The 25,125-nt window shown below is 42.3% G+C and overlaps 5 protein-coding genes across 12 annotated transcripts in view; 3 read left to right on the forward strand and 2 right to left on the reverse strand.

The window, feature by feature from the left end:
- The window catches only part of LOC135906642 (mdm2-binding protein-like), a 45,223-nt gene extending 44,201 nt beyond the window's left edge, over positions 1–1,022 (forward strand). For all 3 annotated transcript variants that reach the window (XM_065438141.2, XM_065438140.2, XM_065438139.2), the window contains one exon: positions 904–1,022. In XM_065438141.2, the coding sequence (XP_065294213.1) occupies positions 904–966 (63 nt within the window). In that variant the 3' untranslated portion in view covers positions 967–1,022. The remainder of the gene's footprint in view (positions 1–903) is intronic.
- A 631-nt stretch (positions 1,023–1,653) lies between these two features.
- On the reverse strand, positions 1,654–2,420 carry mRpL13 (mitochondrial ribosomal protein L13). The gene has a single exon (XM_065438159.2). The coding sequence runs from the start codon at positions 2,323–2,325 to the stop codon at positions 1,780–1,782; it is 546 nt and encodes a 181-aa protein (XP_065294231.1). The 5' UTR covers positions 2,326–2,420; the 3' UTR covers positions 1,654–1,779.
- A 261-nt stretch (positions 2,421–2,681) lies between these two features.
- eIF6 (eukaryotic translation initiation factor 6) lies at positions 2,682–13,112 on the forward strand. Its single transcript, XM_065438151.2, has 7 exons — positions 2,682–2,946; positions 3,518–3,603; positions 5,445–5,620; positions 7,357–7,467; positions 8,198–8,263; positions 9,499–9,680; positions 12,955–13,112. Exons 1-7 carry the CDS (start codon positions 2,840–2,842, stop codon positions 12,962–12,964), a joined length of 738 nt encoding a protein of 245 aa, XP_065294223.1. The 5' UTR covers positions 2,682–2,839; the 3' UTR covers positions 12,965–13,112.
- A 137-nt stretch (positions 13,113–13,249) lies between these two features.
- LOC135906647 (cilia- and flagella-associated protein 418-like) lies at positions 13,250–18,687 on the reverse strand. 4 transcript variants are annotated; one of them, XM_065438156.2, is made up of 6 exons: positions 18,456–18,685; positions 18,331–18,394; positions 18,172–18,224; positions 18,029–18,094; positions 17,789–17,937; positions 13,250–17,707 (listed from the first exon to the last, which is right to left on the reverse strand). In XM_065438156.2, exons 1-6 carry the CDS (start codon positions 18,548–18,550, stop codon positions 17,610–17,612), a joined length of 525 nt encoding a protein of 174 aa, XP_065294228.1. In that variant the 5' UTR covers positions 18,551–18,685; the 3' UTR covers positions 13,250–17,609. The 4 variants fall into 4 exon arrangements, with proteins under 4 accessions (XP_065294228.1, XP_065294229.1, XP_065294230.1 ...); XM_065438157.2 differs by lacking the exon at positions 18,029–18,094 and having other exon boundaries at positions 18,456–18,687; XM_065438158.2 differs by lacking the exon at positions 18,331–18,394.
- Positions 18,688–18,702: 15 nt separating this feature from the next.
- The window catches only part of LOC135906641 (zinc finger protein ZFAT-like), a 71,931-nt gene continuing 65,508 nt past the window's right edge, over positions 18,703–25,125 (forward strand). Inside the window, exons 1-4 of one of the 3 annotated variants that reach the window (XM_065438136.1) lie at positions 18,703–18,757; positions 20,313–20,551; positions 21,092–21,253; positions 23,670–23,837. In XM_065438136.1, the coding sequence (XP_065294208.1) occupies positions 20,380–20,551; positions 21,092–21,253; positions 23,670–23,837 (502 nt within the window). In that variant the 5' untranslated portion in view covers positions 18,703–18,757; positions 20,313–20,379. Of the gene's footprint in view, positions 18,758–18,966; positions 19,086–19,427; positions 19,570–20,312; positions 20,552–21,091; positions 21,254–23,669; positions 23,838–25,125 lie in introns of those variants that run through there. The other 2 variants (XM_065438138.2, XM_065438137.2) reach the window with 2 other exon arrangements.

The raw sequence follows: 25,125 nt of genomic DNA on the forward strand, positions 1-25,125 counted from the left end.
GTTCAAGAGCATGAACTCTTTTCGTGCTGTTTACCAGTTCCTTCGAGAGTTGATTTGAGGAAAGTGCTTTTCTTGTGTACTAAATGAGAAACAAGAGTTTGCAATGACTGTGTTCGACAACCTTAACCCTTTCTCTACCAAAGACGAGCCAGGCTAGTCATTTAAATACGAATAAGAATAGCGACATGGGCAAGTTGGCTTAAGTTCATGGTGTAATTTCTGCAGTGTGAAGCACTTAAGTGCAGAAAGGGCAAAAGGGTAAAGGAATAGCAAGACAGTGTTTGTCCTTCTTTAGCTATTCCTTCGTCCTTTTTACGTTTCTTTCTGCACTTCAGAGCTTCGCGCTGCAGAATTGTCATTGAATTAAGTATCGCTCCTACGGAGGACAAGCTGGGCTCGTCCATGCTGTAACCTACAAACACAAGTTCGGCTTCATTGCATGTATTCTAGTTCGAGTACAAATTAGATTGGTGTTCAATAAAGTTATAGTATCGCTCTATTTTACTGCAATGAACACACCTCCTCAGTTAACCTTAGAGTTTTCAAACTCTGCAGTGAAATTTTTTTTAGTACTGCATGTAAACAGTTCGTTTATTTTTAGAAAATCTTTTTTTGAAGCCGTCTTGAAATAAAGATATTCAATATTTTTGGCTCTTTTTTTTCGCATATATGTTTGTTTGATGAAATAAAATTAATCTGTATATTTGGGTTTTTGCAGATTCTGCTTGATAGTGAAAGGTGTTCAATGAAAGACCTGTTGACTCTAAGCTTTCTGAAGGAATGGTGTGTTGTGTGTCGTTTCATACTACAGTGGTCACCAACAAGGCTTTATAATTCATATAGTCTTCTTTTTACTGAAAGTAGTACTGCATAGGAATTGTCATATTTCTTTTTCTTCTACAGGTTGTAAAGTTTGAAATGCTCAAGCCTGGACACCGCAAGTCTGAGACTTTGGGAGCCAGTTAATGAGATGTGTTTTTAAGAATAAAAAGTTTTGTATTTACACCCATTTCCCCAACATATATGACAGTATTCAGTCTTTCTAACTGGGTCTACTGGAAGCATTTGGCAAATGAGAGGGCAATGATTAGTATGTATACAGATGCAAATGTGTTTCACCTGGGGTTGCCACTTGTCTAGTTTGACAGATAAATGACATGCGTTTGGTAGAATTTCAGTCAACCTTGGTTCAAGTTGCAAAAATATCTACCAAGCACCAAACTTGATGAGCAAACAGGAATTTTAGCATATCACAATTTTTCACGTTAAATGTGGGTGACTCTTCCTGTGGCATCGAAAAATGCTTATATAGAACTTATAATGTAGCTTTCTAGATCTCTACTGTTAAATGGAATTGTAGAACAATTTGACCTTCAAGCCACACTGTTTTCTTCATGCATGTACAATCCGGTTAGCCGATTTTCTTGTGACAGGTGGGTTGCATGTCGGAAATTAACCAGACCTCCACCATTATCCGCCAGTGATCGCGCGACGCAACTGAATGGGAGCGTCACGGAAGGATTAGTGGCGTAAAAGGGGCAAGTTTCCCCTTACTGATTAGATGACACGAGGCCTTGGCTTCGCTGCATTACAGAAGCAGCAATGCACTGGAGTTATGGGACACAACATACTAGCTGATTAACCTGCAACCACTGGAAGTTGTGAACGCTATATGCATTCACATTTAATGTCCGCAAACAGACAAATATGCTCGAGATGTACAATTTGCACAACAGACTGTTCAGCTACATCGACCTGCGAACTGTAATGTTGGTTAGGCTACTGGATAATGTAGTCGTCTGGGTAGTCAAAGACTTTCGGGAACTTGGCCTGCTCTTCTTCGGAGTACTCTGCGAGTTTCTTGGGTACCCGCCGGAGCTGCCTCAGTTGACCGGAGATGTTTTCCATAATTTCGCGAGGCACCTTGTCATCTGGGAACAGGTGCAACCTGGCCATCCGGGGTCGCCTAGTCAGGTCACCTGGCAATGCCCTGTACACAGCCTTCCAAAGAACCTTTGTCGTATCCTTGTCCTGCACTTGCCATGCTGGTGTCCAAGAGCGTCCGCCAGCGAAGCGTGTATCGTGGTAATACATACGGTACTTCCACTCGTACCACGGCATGGCGATTTCGCTGCAGTTCGTCACCACAACATGATCGCCGCAGTCATTAGTGGCGAAATATATCGGCTTATGTTTGCCTTGCAACACATCGGAGATCATCTCGGCGGACTGGAATGGGTTCTGCCATCGCGCGTCGTACAGAAGCCAACGACGTGTAAACGTTGCCCACTGCTGCACCCGTTTAAAATTGGATAATGCACCCATATCAAAACGAGAGAATTCGCTCTTAGCGACACAGAGAAGTTAGTGGCACATGGCGCAGATTGGCGCAGATGGAATAAACTAATGAACGGAACCGGAACCACCGGAGTCATGGTGGCCGGTCCAGCGTTTACTGCAACCACGCATTACTCAAAATGCTTAACGCATGACATTATTTTTATTTTGGGAGAAATACTGACCCTATTAAAAACGTTTTGCCGGCTGTTCGCTCTACGGCCTATCTATAAACATTGCTACGGCCGACCTAGTGGTGATGCTTAGCACGCACTCTTTCGTACATGCTTTCGTAGGACTATAATTACATATTTTGTAGCCTATTTTGTAGGCATTTCTACACACAAGGCTGTGTGACTCAGCCGACTGAACGTACCGCCAGGGAACGCTGAGGTTTCTAGCGCTTTAACAGCGCTTGCGCTTGGAGCGGTGTTTGTGTCTCGCGCATCCCTTGTGGTTATCAGTTTGAAAGAAAACTTTGCGTATTTTGTTAAGAGCGAATATGGCAGTTAGAGCCCAGTTTGAGAACAATAACGAGATTGGCGTATTCTCTAAACTGACGAACTCGTATTGCTTGGTGGCTATTGGCGGTTCGGAGAACTTCTACAGGTGAGCCTTTTCTGGTCGTCCACGTGCGTCGTCAGCGAGGTGATCATTTAGTATTATGTGCATTTACTTTCAAACCTCAACGAACTCGCAGACGTTGATGCGACAGTGTGTATTTGTTTAGCTGTCGAATATTGCTGAGGTTGCAGATGTGAGAAGAAGCTTTACTGTTCGGCATTTCAGAGTAGATAGAAATATTAAATGTTGCCTGCAGATGTCGCAATATGTGATATGTACCAAACAGTGGTAGTACGAAAAAAAAAAATATTATTAATGCAGCGACTTGTAGCTGAAGCGAGCCGCTGTTTGTAGCAAAGTGAAGACGAACACGGTTGTGCCGTGAAGGAGTGTTGGGAGTGCGTGCTAAAACGGGTAACTTGCTGGTGTGTGAGGTCGTGCACTTGCTCGTGCGTGCAACTTTTGAACATTACAGCCAGACGGGTGACACTTTCGGCTGACGATTTTCGCTCGTTCCTACTCCCCTGCACATGACAATGAATAATGTCGCAGCATGCAATACATGCGATTTTACTCGCTCTTCTTACTAAAGAATACGCGTAAATGTTCGTTGCAGCATCTTCGAAGGCGAGCTTGCGGATACCATACCCGTGATCCACGCGTCCATCGCAGGTTGCCGCATAATTGGACGGCTTACTGTGGGTACGTCGGTTCTGGTAATCAGTGCTTGCGCTACTGTTTTAAAGCGCTTTTCTATACAATGCTCTAATGAGTGTGCTATAAATGATCAGCGATCTGAATTACGAGCAAAAGCTATGATTCCATTATTGCGTTACATTCCCGCAAAACTTGTAATGTACCTAGGTGATACGGCTGTACCAATGGCTTTGCGAGTGTTTAGAATATGTCAACAATAGCTGTTCGTGAAATAATTGAGGTGAATGTTGACCTTCTGGTGTATTTTGATTGGCTAGATTAGGACATATCAGGTATTTCTAGTCCAAACTGATTTTTTAAAAGTATGAGGTGGATTTATGAAGAGGCGAACGTCATCTGTGCTACAAATCGCGGTGTCAGATAACTAATTTTACATAAAAAGGGTGGGCGTAGTTGGTTGCGTCGGTGATCCTTCTGTTTGTGCCTGAAATACGATTCCTCCAAGACATAGTCAAAACTTCCTTTTCCATTTTTTAACTAATGTAGGTGTGCATGTGCATACCAGGTGCATATATTTCATGATGTTATGGAATAAAAAGTTTGAGAGTAGCGCTTGTGACCTGCGAGTCCCTTTTCTTTTGGAGTGTGTGTGCGTGTTTGCAGCGACTTAGTGTGTTAATTGTGCAGCAACTAGGAGCGAGTCCACTCAAGTTTTAATTAGCTACTTGGATGCTGCAATCTGTTGTGATGTCTGCCTCTTGATTCACCTAAAGAAGCGGAACAGCGCTGTCACAAGTGATTTTTCAAAATAAGTTTGAATTAAAGAAATGTGTTGTGTGTTTGTTCCTAAGAATATATCACACCAGTAGTACTACAGCTGTGGCCTTGTGGTTGAGTGTCTGCCTCAGCTGCGTAAGGACGTGGTTTCAATACCACACTGCCGCCAGTAGCCTACCGCCTACCGAAAGCACAGGCATCTCCCGTCCAGCACTCGACTTTCTTTAAGGATGAACTGTCTTGCGAAAGAAGCCTGCTCCATGCAAATCCTGTCGAACCCTGTGGACAGAACAAAACCCTTAATCAGATGGATTTTCCTTTTCCAGATGGTAAATGGGGAGATGTAAGTGTCGCCAAACTAAAAAAAAAATAATAAAGGGGAGAGGGGAGTAAACATTTAGTTTACTGGAGTGCCAAGGTTTTAGTTTTTTGCTCCTCAAATGAACTACTGACTTATTTGTGTGTGTGTGTTATTAGATAGCAGCCAACTCTATTATCAGTGTATGGAGCCTTGGTTCCGCAAATGCACAGCAACTTATTATGTAATCTTGTGATGCTATACTGGTTCAAAACACGCTAAAGTGGAGGATTAAGATGTAAGGGGTAAAGGTGTAAGAATTTTTTCTCTAATTCTAATACGTCCCACTGTATGGCTAATTCTTTGATAGTGAGGGTGTGGCTTCATGTGAGCCAGTGGTCAAGGGCAAAAAGAATAAAAAATGAAAGGAATTGTTACAAAATATGATCCTGTAATTCCTTAAAGAAACCAGTGATGTCAGCAGCTAGATTCACTGCAAACTGATGATGAGGGCTTCAGTTAGCACAGTGCAGTGGTAGCAAGCTACTCAATGACTTAGTCACCTGGGCACATGTCGTGATGTCAACAGTTCTTTTATCGTTCAATATGTGAAGCCTTGTCATCTTTGGTTGCTGCTCTGGGAACATGGAGCACTTTTCTCATCTTCTATCTCCTATTCTGTGGATTGCCACACTTTCACGAGACTGTCGCAGTGTAGCTTGCAACCACTGCATTGGACTGACTAACCAACGCAGATGAAGCGGTGGTGGGGTGTACACTTTGACATACATGTATTGGTGTGCATGTGCAGGTAATCGCCATGGCTTGCTGGTGCCAAACACCACAACTGACCAGGAACTTCAGCATCTTCGAAACTCTCTTCCCGATAGTGTCAAGATACAGCGGATAGAAGAGCGCCTGTCAGCACTTGGAAATGTCATAGCCTGCAATGACTATGTTGCTCTGACACACCCCGATTTAGACAAGGTTTGGTTCTTTGCGCACATGCATTGTAGTTTTGCGCTTTCACTGCACCGTTTCCCATGATGATATTCTGTCATCTTTCGTGGCCACCTAGGACTGTATCTGTAAAGCCATCTGTGATAGGGACAGAGTCCACTGTGCGCTGATTTTTCGGCTTGGTATGCGTTGATGCAAGATACAGCATGAAGGTCTATTCGCTTGCTGCTGCTGCTGCTGCCCTTCCCCACTTCAGCGTTTTGACAGCGAGTTTCCACGATTATTGAGCGAGATGTGTTCTTGTTTGCTTGTGCGCGCATGACACCATGCTTGGAAATTCTGTTAGAAAGAACAGACTGGCAGGCTAGTTGGTACGGCATTATTTACACAGTAGTCCAGAAACATATTGACGACGAAAGGAACAGGTGGGACACAGCGCTGTGTTCTGTCTGTTCCTTTAGTCGTCCCGTGTTTCAGCGCTACTGTGTAAATAGTTAGTATGCCTATGTTTATATGGCCAATAAAACTACTATCCTTACTTTGTATAGCTGTCCACTAATTTGCTATTTGCAATCGATGCGTCACCTCTCGGGCGAAACTGTGACTTTTTTTTTTTTTTTCTGACCTACCCCTTCAATTTTTGGAGGTAGGCATGTGGCATGCTCTCTAGAGTGACCCCTCAACCCTTACTTAATTAAGCATCCTTCGCTCTTTCTCTCTTTTCTTTTTGTAATTGTAAAATTCAAGTGTTGGGAACAGTGCACAGTTGTGAAAATTTAGCCCTTTGCCGGATGTTTTTCTGATGTGCACTAAATTAAATTTGTCAACGTAACACATTAGAGGGCTTGAAATTCAAATGCTATTCATTGATGATGCGTTGCTGAAAATTAAAAAAAAAATTTAAGTTGGAAATTCAAACCAGTCAATACTTTAACTGTTATTATTGGTGTTACTAAAGCAACATGGCATTTGTCGCTGTCATTGGCCAGTGAAGACAATCATAATTAACATTGAAGTCTTCTGAATCAGTGTTCTTAAATAGTTCTTTAATTTCTGCAGGGTTTTTGTGCCACTCTGCCATGTTAGAAAATGAGAGACTTGGGCAACATTGAGTCGATAAGCTTTATCATGCCATCAGTCATATAGAAGCAAAACCTACCATCAAATTTAACTGAATAGATGGTACAACCAGTATACAGATGTTTCTCATTCATGAATTACCTCGGGCACTGCCAAGCGTGTGCATTGGTGGCCAGATGAGTATGTTTGGGCACGTCACTTAAAGGGTTACTAGAGAGTTCGAGATGAGGAGACACAAGAGCCTTGTGTTCTGCTTGCATAAGGAAGTCACTTGGGTCCCAGCAAAAGCCAAGCAGCTTTTGGGCTCTTGGATTGGGTTCTTGGGTACACAATTCGCCTGCGTTTTTCAATCATCTCTGTAATATATTCAGCGACTGCTGCGAGCTGTTTGACATCCATATTCAGCACGTCTTGTGTGAGAATGCACGTATATTAAGCATTTAACTGTTTGAGGATTTGAATGTGTGTGTACTTTCTGTCAAAATATGTCGGTGCTGTGCATTGATAAAGAAGGTCCTCGTAGTGTAATTCGACTAGGTAAGCTGAATGTAAAACAAGTTGTGCTACAGTATGTGAAACTTCAGGCTGGAATAAGAGCTGTTAGTTACATTATGACGACTACCGTCTTGCTTCTGCTTTAGCATTAACTAGAAATAACTGTCTTTTTATATTTCCTTTTTCAGGAGACAGAAGAAATTATAGCCGACGTACTTAAAGTTGAGGTGTTCCGGCAAACAATAGCTGGAAATGTTCTTGTTGGCAGTTACTGTGCCCTCAGCAATCAAGGTGGCCTGGTAAGAATACATTTAATCTGCAATGTACGGCTTTTTCTGTTATGGGGCATACAATAAGAACTTTTTATGCATATGTGCTCATACTCTCAGAAATCAAATGTTTGAGAACAGGGGCCTTATTGTGGATTGATCATGTTCTGCGAATGCTGACTGGCTTAGCAAACAGGTGGAATGCCTTTCTCCAGTGAAACATCATGCCAGACACTAGGTCACAAAAGTATATCTGAAAGTGATTGAGAAAACTGCCCCTTTGCTATAGCTTTTTCTGGTTTGCATATCACCCCTGCAGTTATGGTACCCTCTTGTGTATATTTCCGGCATGTTTCCTTTTATATGAAAAAGTAAAAATGAGTTTTTTTACCTTTAGAATGTTAGAAAGCCTAAATTCAATGTAAAGTGAGCATGCCTCTTATTTTTTTTCTGGCCTTGATTGTAGCCTTGATTTTGCCTAAGTTTGATGTTATAATTTAAGGAAGCACATGATTTGAGGTGCAGCATTGCCGTGCATCTTAAACGTTGATGTGCCCTGCAGTGGCTGCAACTTAATGAACTTAGAAGTGTCTCTTGTTAACACCATAATGACCTTTATTGAACTGAGTTTGTTAAGCGTTTTTAGCTTTTCTGCAATTTCTGTGAAATGTCACGTATGCCGTTTTTTGATGTTATTTAAGTTTTTCATGATAAGATCAGCTTTTCAAGTGTAATTATGACAACCTTACCTTTCGTGAAGGTGCACCCAAGAACATCCATTGAGGACCAAGGAGAACTTTCCTCTCTCTTGCAGGTCCCCCTTGTCGTAAGTAACACTCCTGTGTGGAATTCATATATCTGCATTACCAGTAGTATTGGCTCAAAAGTGCTAGCATGCAAATAGCGGGCTGCATGGCGTGATGCAGTGTGGGTTGTACGTGTAGACAGGCAGTGCCTTCATTTTGAAGTATGAAAGGTTTTTGCTACTATTTAATTTAGCACTGTTAAATACCCTGCATTATAAACACTGCCTAAACTGTAGCGACTTGATTTGAGCCCTTGGTGCACCAAAGCAGTGCACATCACTGTCTTGGCTCTTTGGGTGATCATGCATGTGCTCCTTAGCTGACAATTCTCGTGACTGCATTAACTGTGCTACACAGCTTGTAGCTGCACAGTTCTCATTTTCTAAATATGCTTTTTCATTGCCTTTGTGTAGCACTCTTTGTGATATTTCCTCAAAGCAGACAGCTCCTTCATGCCCACTAAAGTTTTGTGTCATGGTGCAGAAATGGGGGTCTGAAGGTTGATGCGCAGCTTCTAGTGATGTGCTAATAAAATTTATGCGTAACTTCTTTGCATGCTGCGATGTAATCTTGTGACAGTCGCACTGAGACAGCGACATGCGAGTACACAGCACCTGCTAGTTTCCCACAGGTTGCTAAGGTCACAGCTTCGTGCATTACTTGCTTGGTTATGCTTGTATGCACACACACATGCTCACGTCATTTACTGTTGTGAGTAAAACTGTGAAGTTCATGGCAACATTGAAAGTGTTAAAATTTCTTCTGGCGGGACAGGACTGTGCAGACTGAAAGTGGGGCATGCGCGGCATTGGTCGAACATGCACACATGTGTTGCACCACTTCATTTCAATATTAATGCTGGGCTGTGAAATCAGCTTTTTTGGAGTGCCAGTGGCCTTTAAACTTGCGATTGTGCATTTTTGTTGGAAGTTCTGATGCCACTAAAGACCACCAGGTCTGTGGCCTCTATAAAACATAAGTTGCTCTGAAGCCCAGGAGATTAAGAGGGGCAGTGCTCCTGACTTTTCTGAATGCCGGGGCTTCTGCATTTCCAACATAGCCAGTGACAAGTCTTGTCATTCTTGAAGTGGCTTTGAAAAATTAAAGAACTGTACTTACCTGAATGTGCATGACGGATTTGCTTATTGCGATAAAGTGTGCTGTGATTTTAAATGGTGAAATATGTAATGCGCTGTTGTGGTGGGCTGCAGCGTCTTAGGTTGGGGCTCTGACAGCATGCTTTGTGTCTGTCTAGGCAGGCACAGTGAATCGAGGCAGCGACGTAGTGGGTGCAGGGATGGTGGTGAATGACTGGTGTGCTTTTTGTGGCATGGACACTACAAGCACAGAGCTCTCGGTTGTGGAGAGTGTCTTCCGACTGAATGAGGCTACTCCAGCAGCCATCACAACCACTATGAAGGCGTCTTTGATTGAGAGGCAAGTTGACAGCATGCAAGGGTCACTGTGTCACCTGTGTCACTGTGTTTTTCAAATTCCAACTGTTCACATTTGGAAGGTTTGTTGCAGCTACATTTCTGCCTTTGGCAGTGGTGGCAGCTCAAAATGATGTAGTGCAAAATTAGGCATAATCCTGCACATTTGACTCATGGTTGTTTGAACCATACCTGAAACAATACTGCTTTGTTCTACGATCTTAAACCAACCATTGCACATAGGTCTGAGAACAAATCTTAAAAATTATTTGTAGAACTCGTGATTTGTGAGCCTTGAGAGATTCAGTTCGGACGACAATTCCTTTGCACTGAAGTTTCTCAGCATGACAGCTTTGTATGAACTAAAAGTATGGTCATTACAACACTGTCCTTTCTTCCATTTTTTGCTGGGAATGATTTTCCAGGAGGTGTATGTGTCATGACTCGGAAAGTGCTCACAAGGGAGCACAACATTGTGATGTTCTGGCACTCACTCTGGCTTGCTCGGTTGTCTGTGCTGCATTGTACCTCATAACAAGTAGAAAGTGCCGATACAACATGATGTTCTGCTCCCACGTCGCCACCTTCTGCATCATGACACACACTTCATAGAAAACGAAACTGAAACTGGTACGTAAGAAAGCTACAGTCCAATCTCAATAATTCGAACTCGGCGGGTCCCAAAAACTTGTTTGAATTAAAAGAAGTTCGAATTAAACGAAGGACTTCTTTTTGAATTATCTGTGCACCATAGCACAATGCACAAATGGTGCGGGTCGTGAAATATTGCAGAGCGCAGGCACACAGCAAGCAAGGACCACAAAACTGCCCATGCTGGCCAACACTCACTTCCCAGATAACGGCAGAAAATGAAACTTCAAGGAGCAGGCTAAGTGGACGCTGGCGCCGGCGTGCGTGTGTTCGATGATGTAGTTACAAGGGAGAGGGAAGGTGAAGGGAGCGTAGTTGCGAGGAAGGGCGGGAAGGAAGTGGATTTGCTTTCCTGTCAGCTTGCTGGATGGCACTAATTACCTCTGCCACACCACCTACTGCCACCAAAGCAGCGGAGTCGCTGAGGCCAGGACTGGGCCTCTGCTGCTGCTTCCCTCTGCATGCTCATATGTTTATTCCTTCGTCTGCTGACAGATCCGCGCTGTGTTTACCTTCTTCATCCTGCATTCTTAATGCAAATCGTGTTATCAAGATGATGAAGTCTTTGCCTCTGATTTTAATCATGTTGGTGTGTTCCCTTCTGCTGCAGCGTCTCTGCGTTCAAGACAAGGAGAATGAGGCACTAGGTGCCGCCTTCGCGTCCTTGTATTCAGGGTCCGTCTTGTCATACAGAATCGGATATTGCACACTGTCTCCGGCAACCTCTCCATCGGGACATCTCGGTTTAGACGCGCAATTGTAAAAAAATCGCAAACGAGACCAACCAAAACAAGCGCAAGCGAGAGGTGACGCGAGTGGACGTTAGTGCGAAACAAGCGGTCTGGCTGAACCAGACGCGAGTACGAATAGAGCGGTCAGGTGGATCCGCATGATACCAGTTTCCCATTCATACATCACTGTAGGGTCCACTATTATTGGTCTCCTCCGCTTGCGGCTCACTTGCTGCAACGAGCCACGAAAAAACTGCCCAGGACAGATCCTTCTTGCAGCTCGTATTTTGCCGCGAGTGAGCCTTGCCATTTGAGGGAGGGTGAAATTTCTGCCACGTTTTTTTCCCTTTCTTCTTTCTGCCACATCCCCTTGCATGCGACTTTGAGGGGTTTTGTCTAAGCCTTTCCTCTGTGGTGGTGTCAGAGCAATGCTGGTCGGAGGCGCCGCTGTGTGATTTGGTGCAGTTCTGAGAGCATTGTTGGGGCACGGTATGTTCGAATTAACTGTCGCAAATGCTTGCGCATTCGAATTACCAAGCATTTTTGCCCATTGGAATACACATAACTTTGACTGGACACAGCATGAGTTCGAATAAACCGGAAGTTCGAATTAGCGTGGTCCGAGCCTGCGAGTGTTTTTTTCTAGGCCTCAAGTCGGGCACCTTCATTAACGCAACAAGATCAGTAATTGCTTTCAATTACTGATCTTTTCCCAATAAAAATTAAATTCAGAAAGTAAAGTTGGCATATATAATTTAAAAAAAAAATTTTTTACTGGAAATGCTGAGCCTTTGTTATGCACTACGTTAATTGTACCTAAGTACTATATTGATGGAAAAGTAGATGTAGGTGTCAAGGTGGACAGTCTTGGCAAATGAGTGGATATCCCTTTCAGGTGCTAATTAATCCTGTCCATTGAAAATTTTGTTGCATCACATTTTTTTTACCTTCAAAATTGTGAAAACCATGCAGCTGCAGTACGAATTAGAGATGTTCAATTCTTCAGTGAGTTTTGTGAAGCTTACAGAAAGTGGACGCCATGTGAGAACTTGTAATAAACTGACACGTGAGCCGCAGCCACACTAGCAGCAAAAGCGTTTATTCCAAGAATGCGACGGATTAAATAGCTTTGGCAGTGGTGGGTATCGTCACACTTGGTGATTACAAAAAACGAACACAAAGCTGGAGCATGCTTTCTTGTGGCACACATGTCACTTTGCATAATTACACAACACCGAACTCTACAGAATGTTATATGAGAATATCTACTACTTAATGTCATGTGTACTTGTAAAGCACCTTTCTAGTGCTTGAAATATGTGACTGATGTAAAATATCGTGAAAACAATTTATAAAGTGAACCCACTACTTCAAAACAAACTGATACCAAAGGCACTTCACCCTTATTATCCAAACTTCCAGCACAGGTCCAATCAAGTGTTTCAAGATGTTTGCAACACATAATAAAGTTAATAATTTTCATCGGTGCTTTTTATTTTTATGCACTTGCTTCGCACATAGTACCTGAAGAGGATATGAACTCTATGGGGAAGTTGTTTGTGAAACACAAGTGGCATGAGCGGACTATGATTGCATAATTGTGAATGAAAAGTAGCCTTGTACAGTTTGTGTTTAATGATACCATTTTCAGAACTGACGTAGAATGCAACCATGATAACTGGATTTCGTTTGATGGAAATTGTGTAGCTGCACTGTTTGTTTGAATTGTGCTAGCATTCTTCTTTTGTACGCTTGAGCATGTACAAGCACACTTTATTTTTTCCTAAGTGTTAAATTATGTAAAATGGCCTTGGATCACATTGTCTATAGTTTCACATTTAATAGTTTGGAATGAATGTCTCAAAATACTGTTTTGTACTGTTTTTGTCATTTCAGTATGACTTGATGCTGGTACGCAGTCAAGGTGGCTGGCCATTCAAAGGTGTCCCATGTACAGTGAAAAAAAAATGTGCCCTCCATTATTGAATGCTTTTAGCACAACTTAATTAGCGAATATACATTGAACGACATTAAATGATGCTGCTTGCACAGAATTCAGTTTTGTGTCTTATTTTGCTTTTGACAGCAAGTGCAGCATTGCTCTTGATATACAAGACATGGAAGTTGCAAGCCAGCTTTTTATTATATAACATGTAGTCGAAGTCAACACACAAAATATTGCTTTATATAGAGCCACAGATGTAAACATTTTAGCTTGTTGGAGGATGTGAATGTTCATATTGGCTCACTTGTTCGTCTGCTATGCTGCTACTCATTGTGTGGACCAATGTAGCAGCACAGCAGACAAACGAGTAAGCTGGAGCGAGGGCTCAAACGTAATGCTCTACTCCCATGTGAGCGCCCTCTGTGTCGACATACACCTCCTTGGAATTGAAACCGAAACTGGTTTGTAGGAAAGCTATTGTAAACTAATTGGGGAACTCCGAGGTTTGCCAGTATATTTTCTAGGCTTTCGAGGTTAACTTCATAGCAAAAAAATGAGAAATTTCATGTTGGTGCTCCACCAACCAGCCCGACATTTTCTTAGTGTGTGTGTGTGTGTGCGTGTGTGTTTTGTCTTTGGTGTTGGGCTGCTGAGCACGAGGTTGCGGGATCGAATCCCGGCCACGGCGGCCGCATTTCGATGGGGGAGAAATGTGAAAACACCCGTGTACTTAAATTTAGGTGCACGTTAAAGAACCCCAGGTGGTTGAAATTTCTGGGGTCCTCCACTACGGCGTGCCTCATAATCAGAAAGTGGTTTTGGCACGTAAAACCCCACAATTATTTATCTTTAGAAATTTTGAGCTTTCCTCAACTGTATGCAAAAGTTTTTACCAGTTTTCATTTTGAATGGTGGCAACCACAAGTACACAATGAAAATTAGATATAGCTGCCCAAAATGAATTGGGATCGTTATGGTAGGTGATAATCACCCTTCCTACTTCTACATTTTCAGTACAGTGGTTGGTCCTGCTCAGGCAGCACCACAAACTGCCAGAGCATGTCGCCCAAACTGGTGACAGGCTAATGTCTCACTGCAGCAATGTAATATGCGTCTTCTGTGAGCTTCCACTCAACCCTTTCATTGGCGACATCAAGCACATCACTCACCTGCTATAGGTGTGTAGCAAGGCCATGTGAAGCATTATTTCCACCACAGAAACGTGTTGCCATCTTACAGAAACATTGTAAAAGAAAAAGCTGTGCCCCGTGTTGCCATTAAAGTGGATCTACAGTGTTTCCCATTCATTGATTTCAGCGATGCTGTCTACTTGATCATTTTATACGAGTTGCACCTTGAGAAGGCATGTGAAAGCTTTGAAATAATTTTCTTAGCATCAAAAAAGCATCCTTTATTTAGGATTTGCAGTGAGCCCTTTTTGCTCTGAATATGTGCCAGCACTGCAGCACGTCAGCAGAGAAACAGACATGGAGAATTTTTTTGCTTTCTGAGCAATAGAAAGGCATACCAAGTGTTCTGTTATTTTAGCAATGTGAAAATATTTTTTCTTTCTACTGTGCCCTTATTGGGCAGTGGAATATTTCCAGAAATTTACTTGAATGAAAATTCATTTTTGCAGGAACTTTCGTTACCATGCCTTGTCTAAAAACTGTACTAGTAAGTAGACTTACGTGCCATGTGCAAAAAATTCACCTGTGAAAGGGTTAAAGCAGCAATGTTTTTCCCCCTCTTGGCATACTTTTTATTGGCAAAACCTTGGCTACAGCTCTGCTAATGTGGTGAGGTATACATAGGAGGGCCGTAGAAGGGTAAAACCCCGTCTATCTGAGGCCATATATGTGTCCATGTGAAATATTAATATTACCTCCAGTATGTCTTGCACTTGTTTTGAACGAGAAGAAAGGGGGTTAACCGAGGGGCCCGATTTTTATTAATCATGAGAAGCCAACAAAGATGCCAAGGAAGACATAGGGGAAATTACTTTACTTACTAATTCAATTAAAGAAATTATAAATTAATGACAATGAAAGTGAATCTGCAGCAAGTTGTTTTTTCATCCACTTTCATTGTCATTAATTTATCATTTCTTTAATTCAGTAAGTACAAGTGGTTTCCCCTATGTTTTCCTTGGTGTCTTTGTTTGTTGGCTTCTCATGAGTGCACTTGTTTTGGAGACTCGGGCTAAGGGCAACTTGCTTGACAATTTGTCTTAATGGCAAATGCAGTGGGAAGTGCTTGTGGCTGTGTTTGAAATATTGAGCATTGAAAGAAAGTAGCACATGAAAAAACTAAAGCAGCAACATTCTTGACTGTGCACAACACTCCTATGTGTTCCTTGCAGCCAGTCCCTTGTTGATAAATGGGCCCCTGTGGGAGGTTTCACGTCTTTATGTGAATCTTTGAAAGTAACTGTTTCTACTACGTCACATTAAATGGCAGACAGCTCTTAACTGCTAGAGTTCACTTGGTGACTGTACAGTTCGTTTTCTTTAAAAATTTCGAATCCAGATCTCTTGCCTCATGTTTTGCAGGTTTTCCACATTGAAATGCATGTTCCTCCAAAAGCTCGTATTGATAAAAATATGTTTGTACTTCCTGTGTTCTTAATGACATATTCGTATAAGCCATTCATGAACAATAAACTAATCTCTGTTCAGCTTGGCTTGACTAGCTGCCATCTGTAACATAGATGCTCAGAATAGAGATGAACAAACAGACGTTTTGCCTCGCAGCATAGCTCTTTTCTCGAAAAAAAGACTCCCGAGTGTGCACACAGGAAACCAGCATTGGGCCCTGCAAACTTGCATCCTTGTGCATGCGAACGCAGTCTCTTCATGCCAGGATTTGTTGAATGGTTTTGATTTGCTCCCCTTGTGCGAAGTGTCATCTAAGGTTAGGATTGCACACCACCGGAGACCACGGTAATATAGGCATGTGAACTGTCTGGTTCAGTTATTAACCAATGTCTCAAAGCCAATTTGGCTCCTCCTTCAAAGTGATGACAGCAATATGGAGGCTTCTGTCATAGAACAGTCTCTCTCCTCCTTGACTAGGACTGTAGAGCTTGGATGTACCTAGTCAGAAGATTGCCCTTTAGCATTTAATATTATTGGGAATGCTCTTTACGTGCCAGTATTGCAATAAAAGCCATTTCTGGGTATTTTTCCCCCCTTTTTTTTTCAGTTTCAAGTACGATTGTTTCATCGTAACAGATTCTGTGGTCTGTACCTTCGAATTGTTTGGCCACAACACTGCATTCCCTTGCAAAGATTCAATTGCCAGATTCTTTCACCAGGTTATTTGTTTCACCAATATATGTGACTACAATCTGTGCATTGAATTTTATATGCAGCACCCTGGGCTCTGTTTTGGTGGATGGTCTTTAGGTTGTCAGCGAAGGCTGTCCTCTAAACATGGTTGTATTCTATTTGTCCACTGCCAGATGGTAGTATCAGTTAATGTGAATACACACTGTGAAATGTCAAAGCAGTGATGCCACAAAGGTGATGTTTGTCAAGAGAACGGTAAGAGGAAGTGCATGTAGAGATAAGTACAGTGCAAAAGAGAGTGGTAAGGTTGGCCATTATCTGCCAGTTTAACTTTTGTATCTGTAATGTAAATTGGTGTATATGTGCTATGCGGTGTGATGCACACATTTCAAGAAAGCTAGTTTATATGTTGGCACAAAAGACGTATGCATGCGATTGGGGCCTAATGGTCAGAGCATCAGGCTGTTGTGCCGGGATAACCCCACTTCAATCTCAACATCAGCCACACATCTATTTTCTGTGTGTGAGCTATTTGGCAAGACAGCAACACCAGCCATGGTAAGCAAAGTCCAGAAGAGTTCACAAACGAAGCTTCACATTAAAAATGGTTTACTGCTGTGTGGCACCCTGCAAAGCTGAACATTAAAAAAAAAAATCTATCCCGAGAAAAATGCTCTGTTTGAGTGGAGAGTAAAGCAGGGTCAATGTAGAAACACTTGGAAGAGAGTAGAACACTCGGTTTTGCAGAATAGTGGTTCATTATTGCTATATTTACTGAAGTGAAGTTTCTGAAACATTTACAACATTTTAATTAATTTTGGTTCTCTAAAATAATGGAAATGATTACTCAAATGCATGACTGTTTCAGGTTGTTTCTTTAATGCACTAATAGTATTAAGGAAAATATGAACTGCTGGCACTAAAGATATTGATTTGTTCGTCTGTTTTTGGCAATGCCAGCCTCAATTTAATATCTCTGGTTCATATGCCGAGGAACTGCCTCTCAATACTAGTGACGCTTCATCTGTACTCGCATTTAGAGACATAGCAGGATGGCTTGCGTGTCACAGTAACTAGAATCGTACATCACCCCACCTTAGATACAAAGGGCATGCATAACCAAAGTGCGAGTGAACCTTGGCCACAAAAGTTTACAAACGAATCACCAACTCTATGCAGCTGTTATCATCATCAGCCTATTTTATGTCCACTGCAGGACGAAGGCCTCTCCCTGCGATCTCTAATTACCCCTGTCCTGCGCCCTAGGCAACTGCAGTAGCGCATATCTCCCCTGCAACATATTGTATGGGTTTCCCCTAATGACGAGCACACATCCAAGGCAGCCTCTCTTGTTGCGCAGATGCAAGTGCTGCTACAGAGCGCCAATGGCACTGACAGCAATAGGCCCGCCAACCTGCACAAGCAGTATAAAGCACGCTAGCAGGTTTTCTTTAACTACGGTACATCAAGGTTAAAAAGTAGGTTATTGCTGTACCAAGCTTCCGGAAAAGCCTTGAGCGAAGTTTGCTTGCATCCGGAACGCTGTTTCTGAAGAACAGGTAGTCTGCTGTTTCATCCCAGGCATAATCTTCGAATACAGCAACTTGGAAATCGCACTTGCAGCAATGAATATGGCTGCAAGCCCTGCAATTAATATGAAACATTACTTGCACGTCGCTGCGTATGTGTCACCGAATTCAAACGTATGCCGGTGGCTATATAATGCTTGGTAAACCTTCTTGATGCACTGGTCGACACGCCAAAGACCACATCTGTGCCGCCAAGGTAGACCACATAACACCTGATTAAAACGACAACATATTTGCGACACTTCAACCATCTTGTGACACGACAGAGCATATAATTAAAATTACTTACTGGATATTTCTGCGACCGAATAGCTTACTGTCGGCGAGATCACTGTTAGGAACCTGCATTAGGGTCCAAAACAAGCAAAGACGCGTGATGAATTACATGTGTGTAGCCGCTCACAGCAAATAGAGGACCGCTTGCAGGTCACAGTTGTGTTGTACATACGTTTAACTCTGGAACTCTGCATATTTCATTTATAGCTTCTTCAATGCTATCATCAGAAGATGTTCTGAAAACCAATAGCTGATCGTGATGCACATTATTTAGCGAAAGAAGCTGCATGCACGTACCCAGCTGTTGGCGCAGATGCTCTTTGGCATATCTGTTCACAGTACTTTGATTCGACATCGTCTAGAAGAGCATCTATGTCGTCTTCCATGCGCATAAAATTAGCGAGAAACTCGCATTCAAGCTAAAGGAAGTTCATTATACAGTGCAGCCGCTAACTTGCTGTCGCTGGTCCAGGCACTAACGCTGTTTCATGCAACGCCGTTGTGGTTGCCATGACAACGCAAATGTAATCACGTGGTTTCTCATTGGAGGTTATGGTAATGGTAGGCTGCTTGTTAAGCCTACTGTGTACGAAGTTCGGGTAAGTCAGAGTACATAGGCGTAAAATTTCTCGCCTGTTGGCTCTACATCGGCATGTAATGAGATTTGTTTTGTTATTCATTGGGAATTAAATTTGTGCGCTTTCAGCACGATGCATTTGTGAGCATAAGACGGAGGTTGGGGTATTTTGCGGAGGCGAAAATAACTGATCAGACACTGTGTCTGAAAAATGGCCGCTGATTCGTTCACAGGCACTGTGAACGAAAGTTAGCGGATGTCTTTCGCCATCTGTAATTACAAATGTGCCATGCCATGCAAATCACTTTTTTTGTAAAGTGACGTACGTCTTTCAGTTACATTTTGTAATGGTATGGCTGCATTTCTGTTTTCTGGTGGTTCATGAGGCAAGGTCCTGCGTGCGAAAATACGCAGTGCTGGTTGATGTTTTAAAAATGACGAGCAGACGATTCGACATCATTTCGGAGCTGCTTATGCAGCACACCGGGCGCAGTTGGCATTAGCCGCTGCAAATCTTGTTTCTTAACTTTGCTACGCATGCTAAAGAGATGATTTCTCTTAAGTGTTGCTCAAGCCACCGAAATAAATTATCTTAGCTGAGTATTCATGGTGTCTGAGCGTCACCTTCATAGCGGTCCTTGCCCGTATTTTAGAAAAGATCGCATCTTCGTCCGTTGTGGGTATCTATAAGTGGTGACTGTTAGGGTGTCAAATCTTTGCAAGACTGCTTGTAACCCGTGTTTTCACAGTCGGCGAAACTGATCCGCTAGAAGTCGAACTGTATGTACACCGGGTTGTACTGCACCCCTTGTTTTCAGTAAAAAATCACAATAGGTATGGATTTCTAAATAAACTTAGTGCATGTTTTCTGACAGTCACGGCATAGCAAGAATCCTTTCGTGTTTAACCGTAGCCTCCTTTATTTTAGCATGACTGTTGAACACGCTGATATGCGCGTTGACTTATGCACATACATTGCTTTAAAATCTGCGATAAATATGTATGCACTAATCACCCATACATTCTAGTTCGTAATTGCTATGTGATAATGCATTTTCGTCATTTAAGCTCACATAGAAACACCAGTCGTTGCAGGAACTTATTTATCCATTCATTGCCATGATTGACTATTCACTATCTGTCAATTTAAAGCGATTAGTGCTGATACCTTCATACTTTTTAGGCAACCTTATATGCTGTCATTGTCTTTTTTTTTTTGTAAACTGCATTGCAAACACCTTAATGTGGTATTAGCTTACAATTCATAGAGCCAATTTGGGTTGTTAATATACTTTTAAAATACATTTGTAGCTTCGCATGCTTTTCAATGCATGTAACAAAAGATGACGTTGTTTTTGACATGCTAAAGTGGCTTATAACACACCTGCCACTTGTATCAAATAATTGGCATATTAGATAATTTGCAGTCTGCTTTTGTCATTAATCACATTAACATTGAGTAGCTGCCTCGAAGGTACAACTATGTTCCAGGTAACTCAATTACCAAGGGGTGAATTGTTTACATTAGCAAACACTAAAGGTTTTGATGTTTTCGGTGACCATGTTTCACGTTGCAGTGCCCACTGCCTACATGCATGAGGTGTGGTGGCTAAACCATTGCTCTTGGAGTTGCTCAACTGAACCATGGATGTCTTCATTTGTGGTGTGTGCCACATGGGCTTCCATGACATAGGCAAGTTTGTGGAGCACAAGAACTCCCTGGGCTCCATTAGCTGTGGCCACTGCACTGCCATCTTTCACACCGAAGATGAGTTATCCCAGCATGCACTACAGGAACATGCAACAGAAAGCCAAGGTGAGCACCTCTGGCACTAGCCTAGTGGTGCAGGTTGGTGGTGAAAATATGCTGCCCATGTGTTCTCTCTTGCTAGACATGCCATATAGAGTTTCTTGCAAAGACTGTGTGGCAGTGAAAGTGAGTCATTTCCTCGTTGTATACGTAAGCAAGCATTGAAACAAAACTCTCACTTATTGACCTATTAAATACATGTCACAGCACAAATAAATGTCTTTGGTGATGGAAAAACACGCTTCACAGTTGTGTGAGAGTTCTAAAGGTTTGCCCACTGGATCAGGATTTTGTTCTTGCTGTATAATTAATACACTTGCAGTACATTTGGACACTGCCTATGTCTGTCTGAAATTATGTAACATGCATACCACTCATTCTCTAGGCACATCTATGGCAGCAGTGTTTGGCTGTATTTGTTGCTCTATGAGAACTTCTCCACTCATCTTAACGTTGACAAGAATTGTCAGAGACATGCTGCATTTTCGCCAGAATGTGAACAATCTGTGATAACCTGCCTCGCTATAGCACTTATTTCTCTGGTAGGGTCTGAACCTGCTGAGGAGGACATGCCACTTGAGCAGAGTATGGAGACTGAGCCATCGACTGAAGGCAGTGAAAACCACTTGGCCTCTACCAGTGACAATGGCACTGGAGCTGACTCTCAGACCATCGTAGTTACAGAGGGCTTCTCATTCGAGGCCACAGGTATGGGCTTGTGCTTTTAATCAATAGTGAACAGCATTATTTCATAGTGTATACCGTAGATGATAGCGTGCTAGGATTGTTGTCATTCTAATTAACTTCCTGGCACCCAGCTGTACAGAATTGTTGCATGTGTTAACCTCTCAAAAGTAATGTCTGAGCAGCAGCCTAGCAAGTAAGTTGACAGAATGTGTACCTAGACTTATGGCTTGACACTGTGACATAGACACTATTTGTTCAACTCCTTTTCAGAGTGAAAATTTTGAACTGTAATTTATGCTGGGGACCTGACCGGTCTTTGTTAAGTTGTTTTATGAAAAACATTTACAGTTGCATGTGGGATCACTTAAAACTGGCTCTGGTTACGAATATGGTGCCAGTTGAAATTGACCTACTGGTCTTATACTGGTTAACGTAATCCACTGGAAGGGTTTTACCCCATATATGTGCCAACTCGTTTCTAAAGTTTTGATACTTAAAATATAATTTTTTACTGAACTACTACTTTTCATGCATTTAATTTGTGGTTGCATAGGATGTGGCAGAACAAAATGTGCACTGAATTCAGCTGGCTTCATTATAGTTGTGCATCATGTAACCGCACAAAGACAAGGGACAAAGAAGGAACACACAAGACAGGCGCGGAACTTGTTGTTGCTGAGTTGAAGTTCCGCGCCTGTCTTGTGTGTTCCTTCTTTGTCCCTTGTCTTTGTGCGGTTACATGATGCATTCCAATAACGACCACCAACTAGCCTGCTTATCCCTGTTAAATTCATTATATTTATAGTCACAGTCACATGCTGTTGTCAGTGCCATGTTGGTTGCATTGTGTATATTAAAAAAATACAATCTGCATGAAGAATTATTTGTTGTTGCATATCCCTGACAGCCAATTGGTCCCACTAAAATGTTAACCTGGCCAGCTGTAAATAACCTAGTCCTAGGTCAAGCTAGTGTGCATCCAACTGCAAGCCAAAGAGTCCCGTAGAATCATGCCTTACACGTCTTTGAGCCCATAAAACCAGCAGTGGCCTCTATTCCCTTCCTCGACTGGCTTTCTCAACTACTCTTGTCCCTTGCACTACAAGCTTTCTCCAAGTGGTCCCATGCGAAGTTAAGGATTACTGGTCCTAATGGTGAGGGCAGCTGGGTCTGCTTGACTGGCAACTTGAACCAGATGACTTCTAACTGGGTCAAGATAAAACCATTGTTTCCAACTGGCCTCTGTAAAAAAAAAAGAAATTCTATTTGTGTTCGCGTCAGTTTTTGTTCAAGGTATTCTAGTCAAGAGTTTAAAAATGTATCTCAACTGGTTAAATATATCTGTTAGCATCAGCAACCTCTTCAGGAAAAATTAGGCAGCAACAAAACAAGTTGACTAGTACTGAGCACAATTCCCATCACAGTGTTGCTTGTACATGATGTAGAGACAAACTATTTAAATCTTATAATATTGTCGCTTTCTGGACACTATTCTACCTTTCTTGTGTCAAGAATATCCTTAAATTGCCCAAACTCTGTGTTGTGCTGAAGAAGCACGTAGACTGGTGCATCTTAGGACGTTGTCCTCACATAGCCACAGCAAGACTTGCTACGAGGCCCAACATATCCCCGTCGACTTTACTCCCAGTGACTGTTTGATTGTGGACACCTGTTTGCAAAAATGGATTGTACCATAAGTTCCTTACCACTTACTCTGGACCATTCGTTATACTCACTCGCTTGAGTGATGTGAACTATGTCGTCGCCAAAGTGAAGAAAAGTAACCAGCATTCATGCACGATGCAAGTTGTTTGTTCACGTGCCAAGACTCAAGTAGTACCATCACAGGTCCCTTTAGCTTGTTCAGTGAGCTTCGTCTTCCCCCGGTGAAAAGGTTGCAGCACTACGCGACTGAGCCAGAAAAAGAGAAAGTAGAGTGGGGTGCGTGAGCTCGGCTGTACTTCGCACTGACTGGTCCTTCCCTGTGGTTTCCTCCTGGATCTCGTTTCATCGTCTAAATAAACATCTTTCTTAACAATATATACTATTTAGTGTTGTAAGATATGTTGAGTAGAACTTAAGGATGTTATGAGGAGGTAATAACAGCATATTTATATCTAGATGTTTCTTTTCGTATGTTGGCCTGTACTTTTGTAACATCTTGCCTTTGGGCAGTTTTGATATCCCCACCCCCTGCCTCTGCTATTCTCACCCACTGAAGTGTATTTAACATTCTGATTTAGTTATAGAGAAAATGTGCTTTTCTTTGCTTAGAATTTTGAATATCCACACACCATGAATGAAAATACATCCGCCAATGATTCTTGTTTATTTTTATTTATATTTTTCAGAAAAAAATGCTTGTATATATTTTTAAAACAGCAATAGAAATGGCTATGTGCAGGTTGTTAAAAGGCTTCTTTGTTCTTTTCCACAGATAACAGTGTGGTCAGTGACATCTTTGCCTGCAGTCTGTGCCAGTGTTTTGCTCTGAGTGAAGAAGAGATGGTGAATCATGTGAATGAATGTCATGAGCGAAATGTATCTAAAGGCTCGGAAGATGCCTCTCCATTATACTGCCGTCTGCAGCAGCTGGGTTCTACTGGTATGTCTTTTGTTGTGCATAATGATTTCCATCAGTGTGTGCAGTTATGTCTCTGTTACGAGCAATGAAGTTTCGTGGCAGGACATTCAACAGGCCAGTTATAGCTGGAGGGTAGTTGCCAAAAAGCATGGCCTTTCTGAAATCACCCTGTACCATGTCACATGATTAGCGGGCCATCTATGCAACTGGCTACCTCACATGCACGCTAAACTGGAGCACTCTGGTTAGAACAGAATTATGGGTGCTGCAAAATTGCGAGAAAATTATTAAAAATATTTTCACCAGCTCATTCTCAAACTTAAATATATATCTTACTTTGCAACATGTTATATATGCCATGTCTGGCACGTATATTAAAAAAAAAAACCCACAAGCTTCTTATTAAGAAAGTACTGAAAAAGTTTGTTTTGCATTTTTGCTTCATGAGATAGTGGCCAATTTTATTATAGCTTTTTGGGGTCTCAAATTCTCAAAATATGTGAGAAATTGTCAAATACCTTGTCTACTATTGCAACCAGTTCAACATTTATGTCATGTGCAGCCTGGCAGCTTCTGTCGTGCTAAGGAGGTTTTCTCATTACATCACGGAAAATGGAAGTAGTGGTCATGTCATAATTCAGCACAGTGTGGCAGTTGCAGGGCACATCAGGTCCATTCAATGCAAGTGTGGTTCGTTGTACCACTTGCCAAAACTTGTGGTGTGCTGTACCACAGCATTTGATACTGTGGTGCAAAGGTGTGCTGCTGCACTGAGGGGCCTCGATAGCAGCATGGTGCAGACAAGGTGCTTCCGTGGCGCAGGGAACCTCTGCACCTGTTGGCAAGGGGGTGCAGCTGGCATCATGCAGCCAACGCTTGCTGGGGTGATGCTTTCTGGCACAGTGGTTGCTTCCAGGAGATATGGAAACGTTCCCTAACCTTATTTGAAGTAGTAACTTAGTGCGAATAAAACCACGGAAACAAGAAAGGCAGACAAGGACAAGCGTTCCCTAACCTCTTCAACAATACCTCAACATAGCTAGAATAGTTTTCAGTACTTCAGAAATTGTTGCAGGCATTACCGTAACTGTTTGTTTGCCAGCTCCTGTCAAATTAATTTAATTATCTTCACTTTCAGGCAGAAAAAGTGACTTTGTTCATGGTGGAGAGCCATGGGAGTGCTTTAGAAATACACTGAAAGCTTGCATCATCATCATCATCATAGTCATCAGCCTGTTTTATGTCGACTGTAGGACGAAGGCCTCTCCTTGCGATCTCCAATTACCCCAGTCCTGTGCCAACCAATTCC

This window comes from Dermacentor albipictus, chromosome 1 (assembly GCF_038994185.2).
Source record: "Dermacentor albipictus isolate Rhodes 1998 colony chromosome 1, USDA_Dalb.pri_finalv2, whole genome shotgun sequence".
NCBI classification, from domain to species: Eukaryota; Metazoa; Arthropoda; class Arachnida; order Ixodida; family Ixodidae; genus Dermacentor; species Dermacentor albipictus.

Coding starts and splice junctions, on each gene's coding strand:
- mRpL13 (XM_065438159.2), bottom strand. CDS start 2,325: ATGGGTGCATTATCCAATTTTAAACGGGTGCAGCAGTGGGCAACGTTT.
- eIF6 (XM_065438151.2), top strand. CDS start 2,840: ATGGCAGTTAGAGCCCAGTTTGAGAACAATAACGAGATTGGCGTATTC. Junction 7,468..8,197: donor TCAGCAATCAAGGTGGCCTG/GTAAGAATACAT, acceptor CCTTTCGTGAAG/GTGCACCCAAGAACATCCAT. Junction 8,264..9,498: donor TCTTGCAGGTCCCCCTTGTC/GTAAGTAACACT, acceptor GTGTCTGTCTAG/GCAGGCACAGTGAATCGAGG.
- LOC135906647 (XM_065438155.2), bottom strand. CDS start 18,513: ATGTCGAATCAAAGTACTGTGAACAGATATGCCAAAGAGCATCTGCGC. Junction 18,225..18,330: donor GCAGAGTTCCAGAGTTAAAC/GTATGTACAACA, acceptor ACCCTAATGCAG/GTTCCTAACAGTGATCTCGC. Junction 17,938..18,028: donor TCGACCAGTGCATCAAGAAG/GTTTACCAAGCA, acceptor TATTAATTGCAG/GGCTTGCAGCCATATTCATT.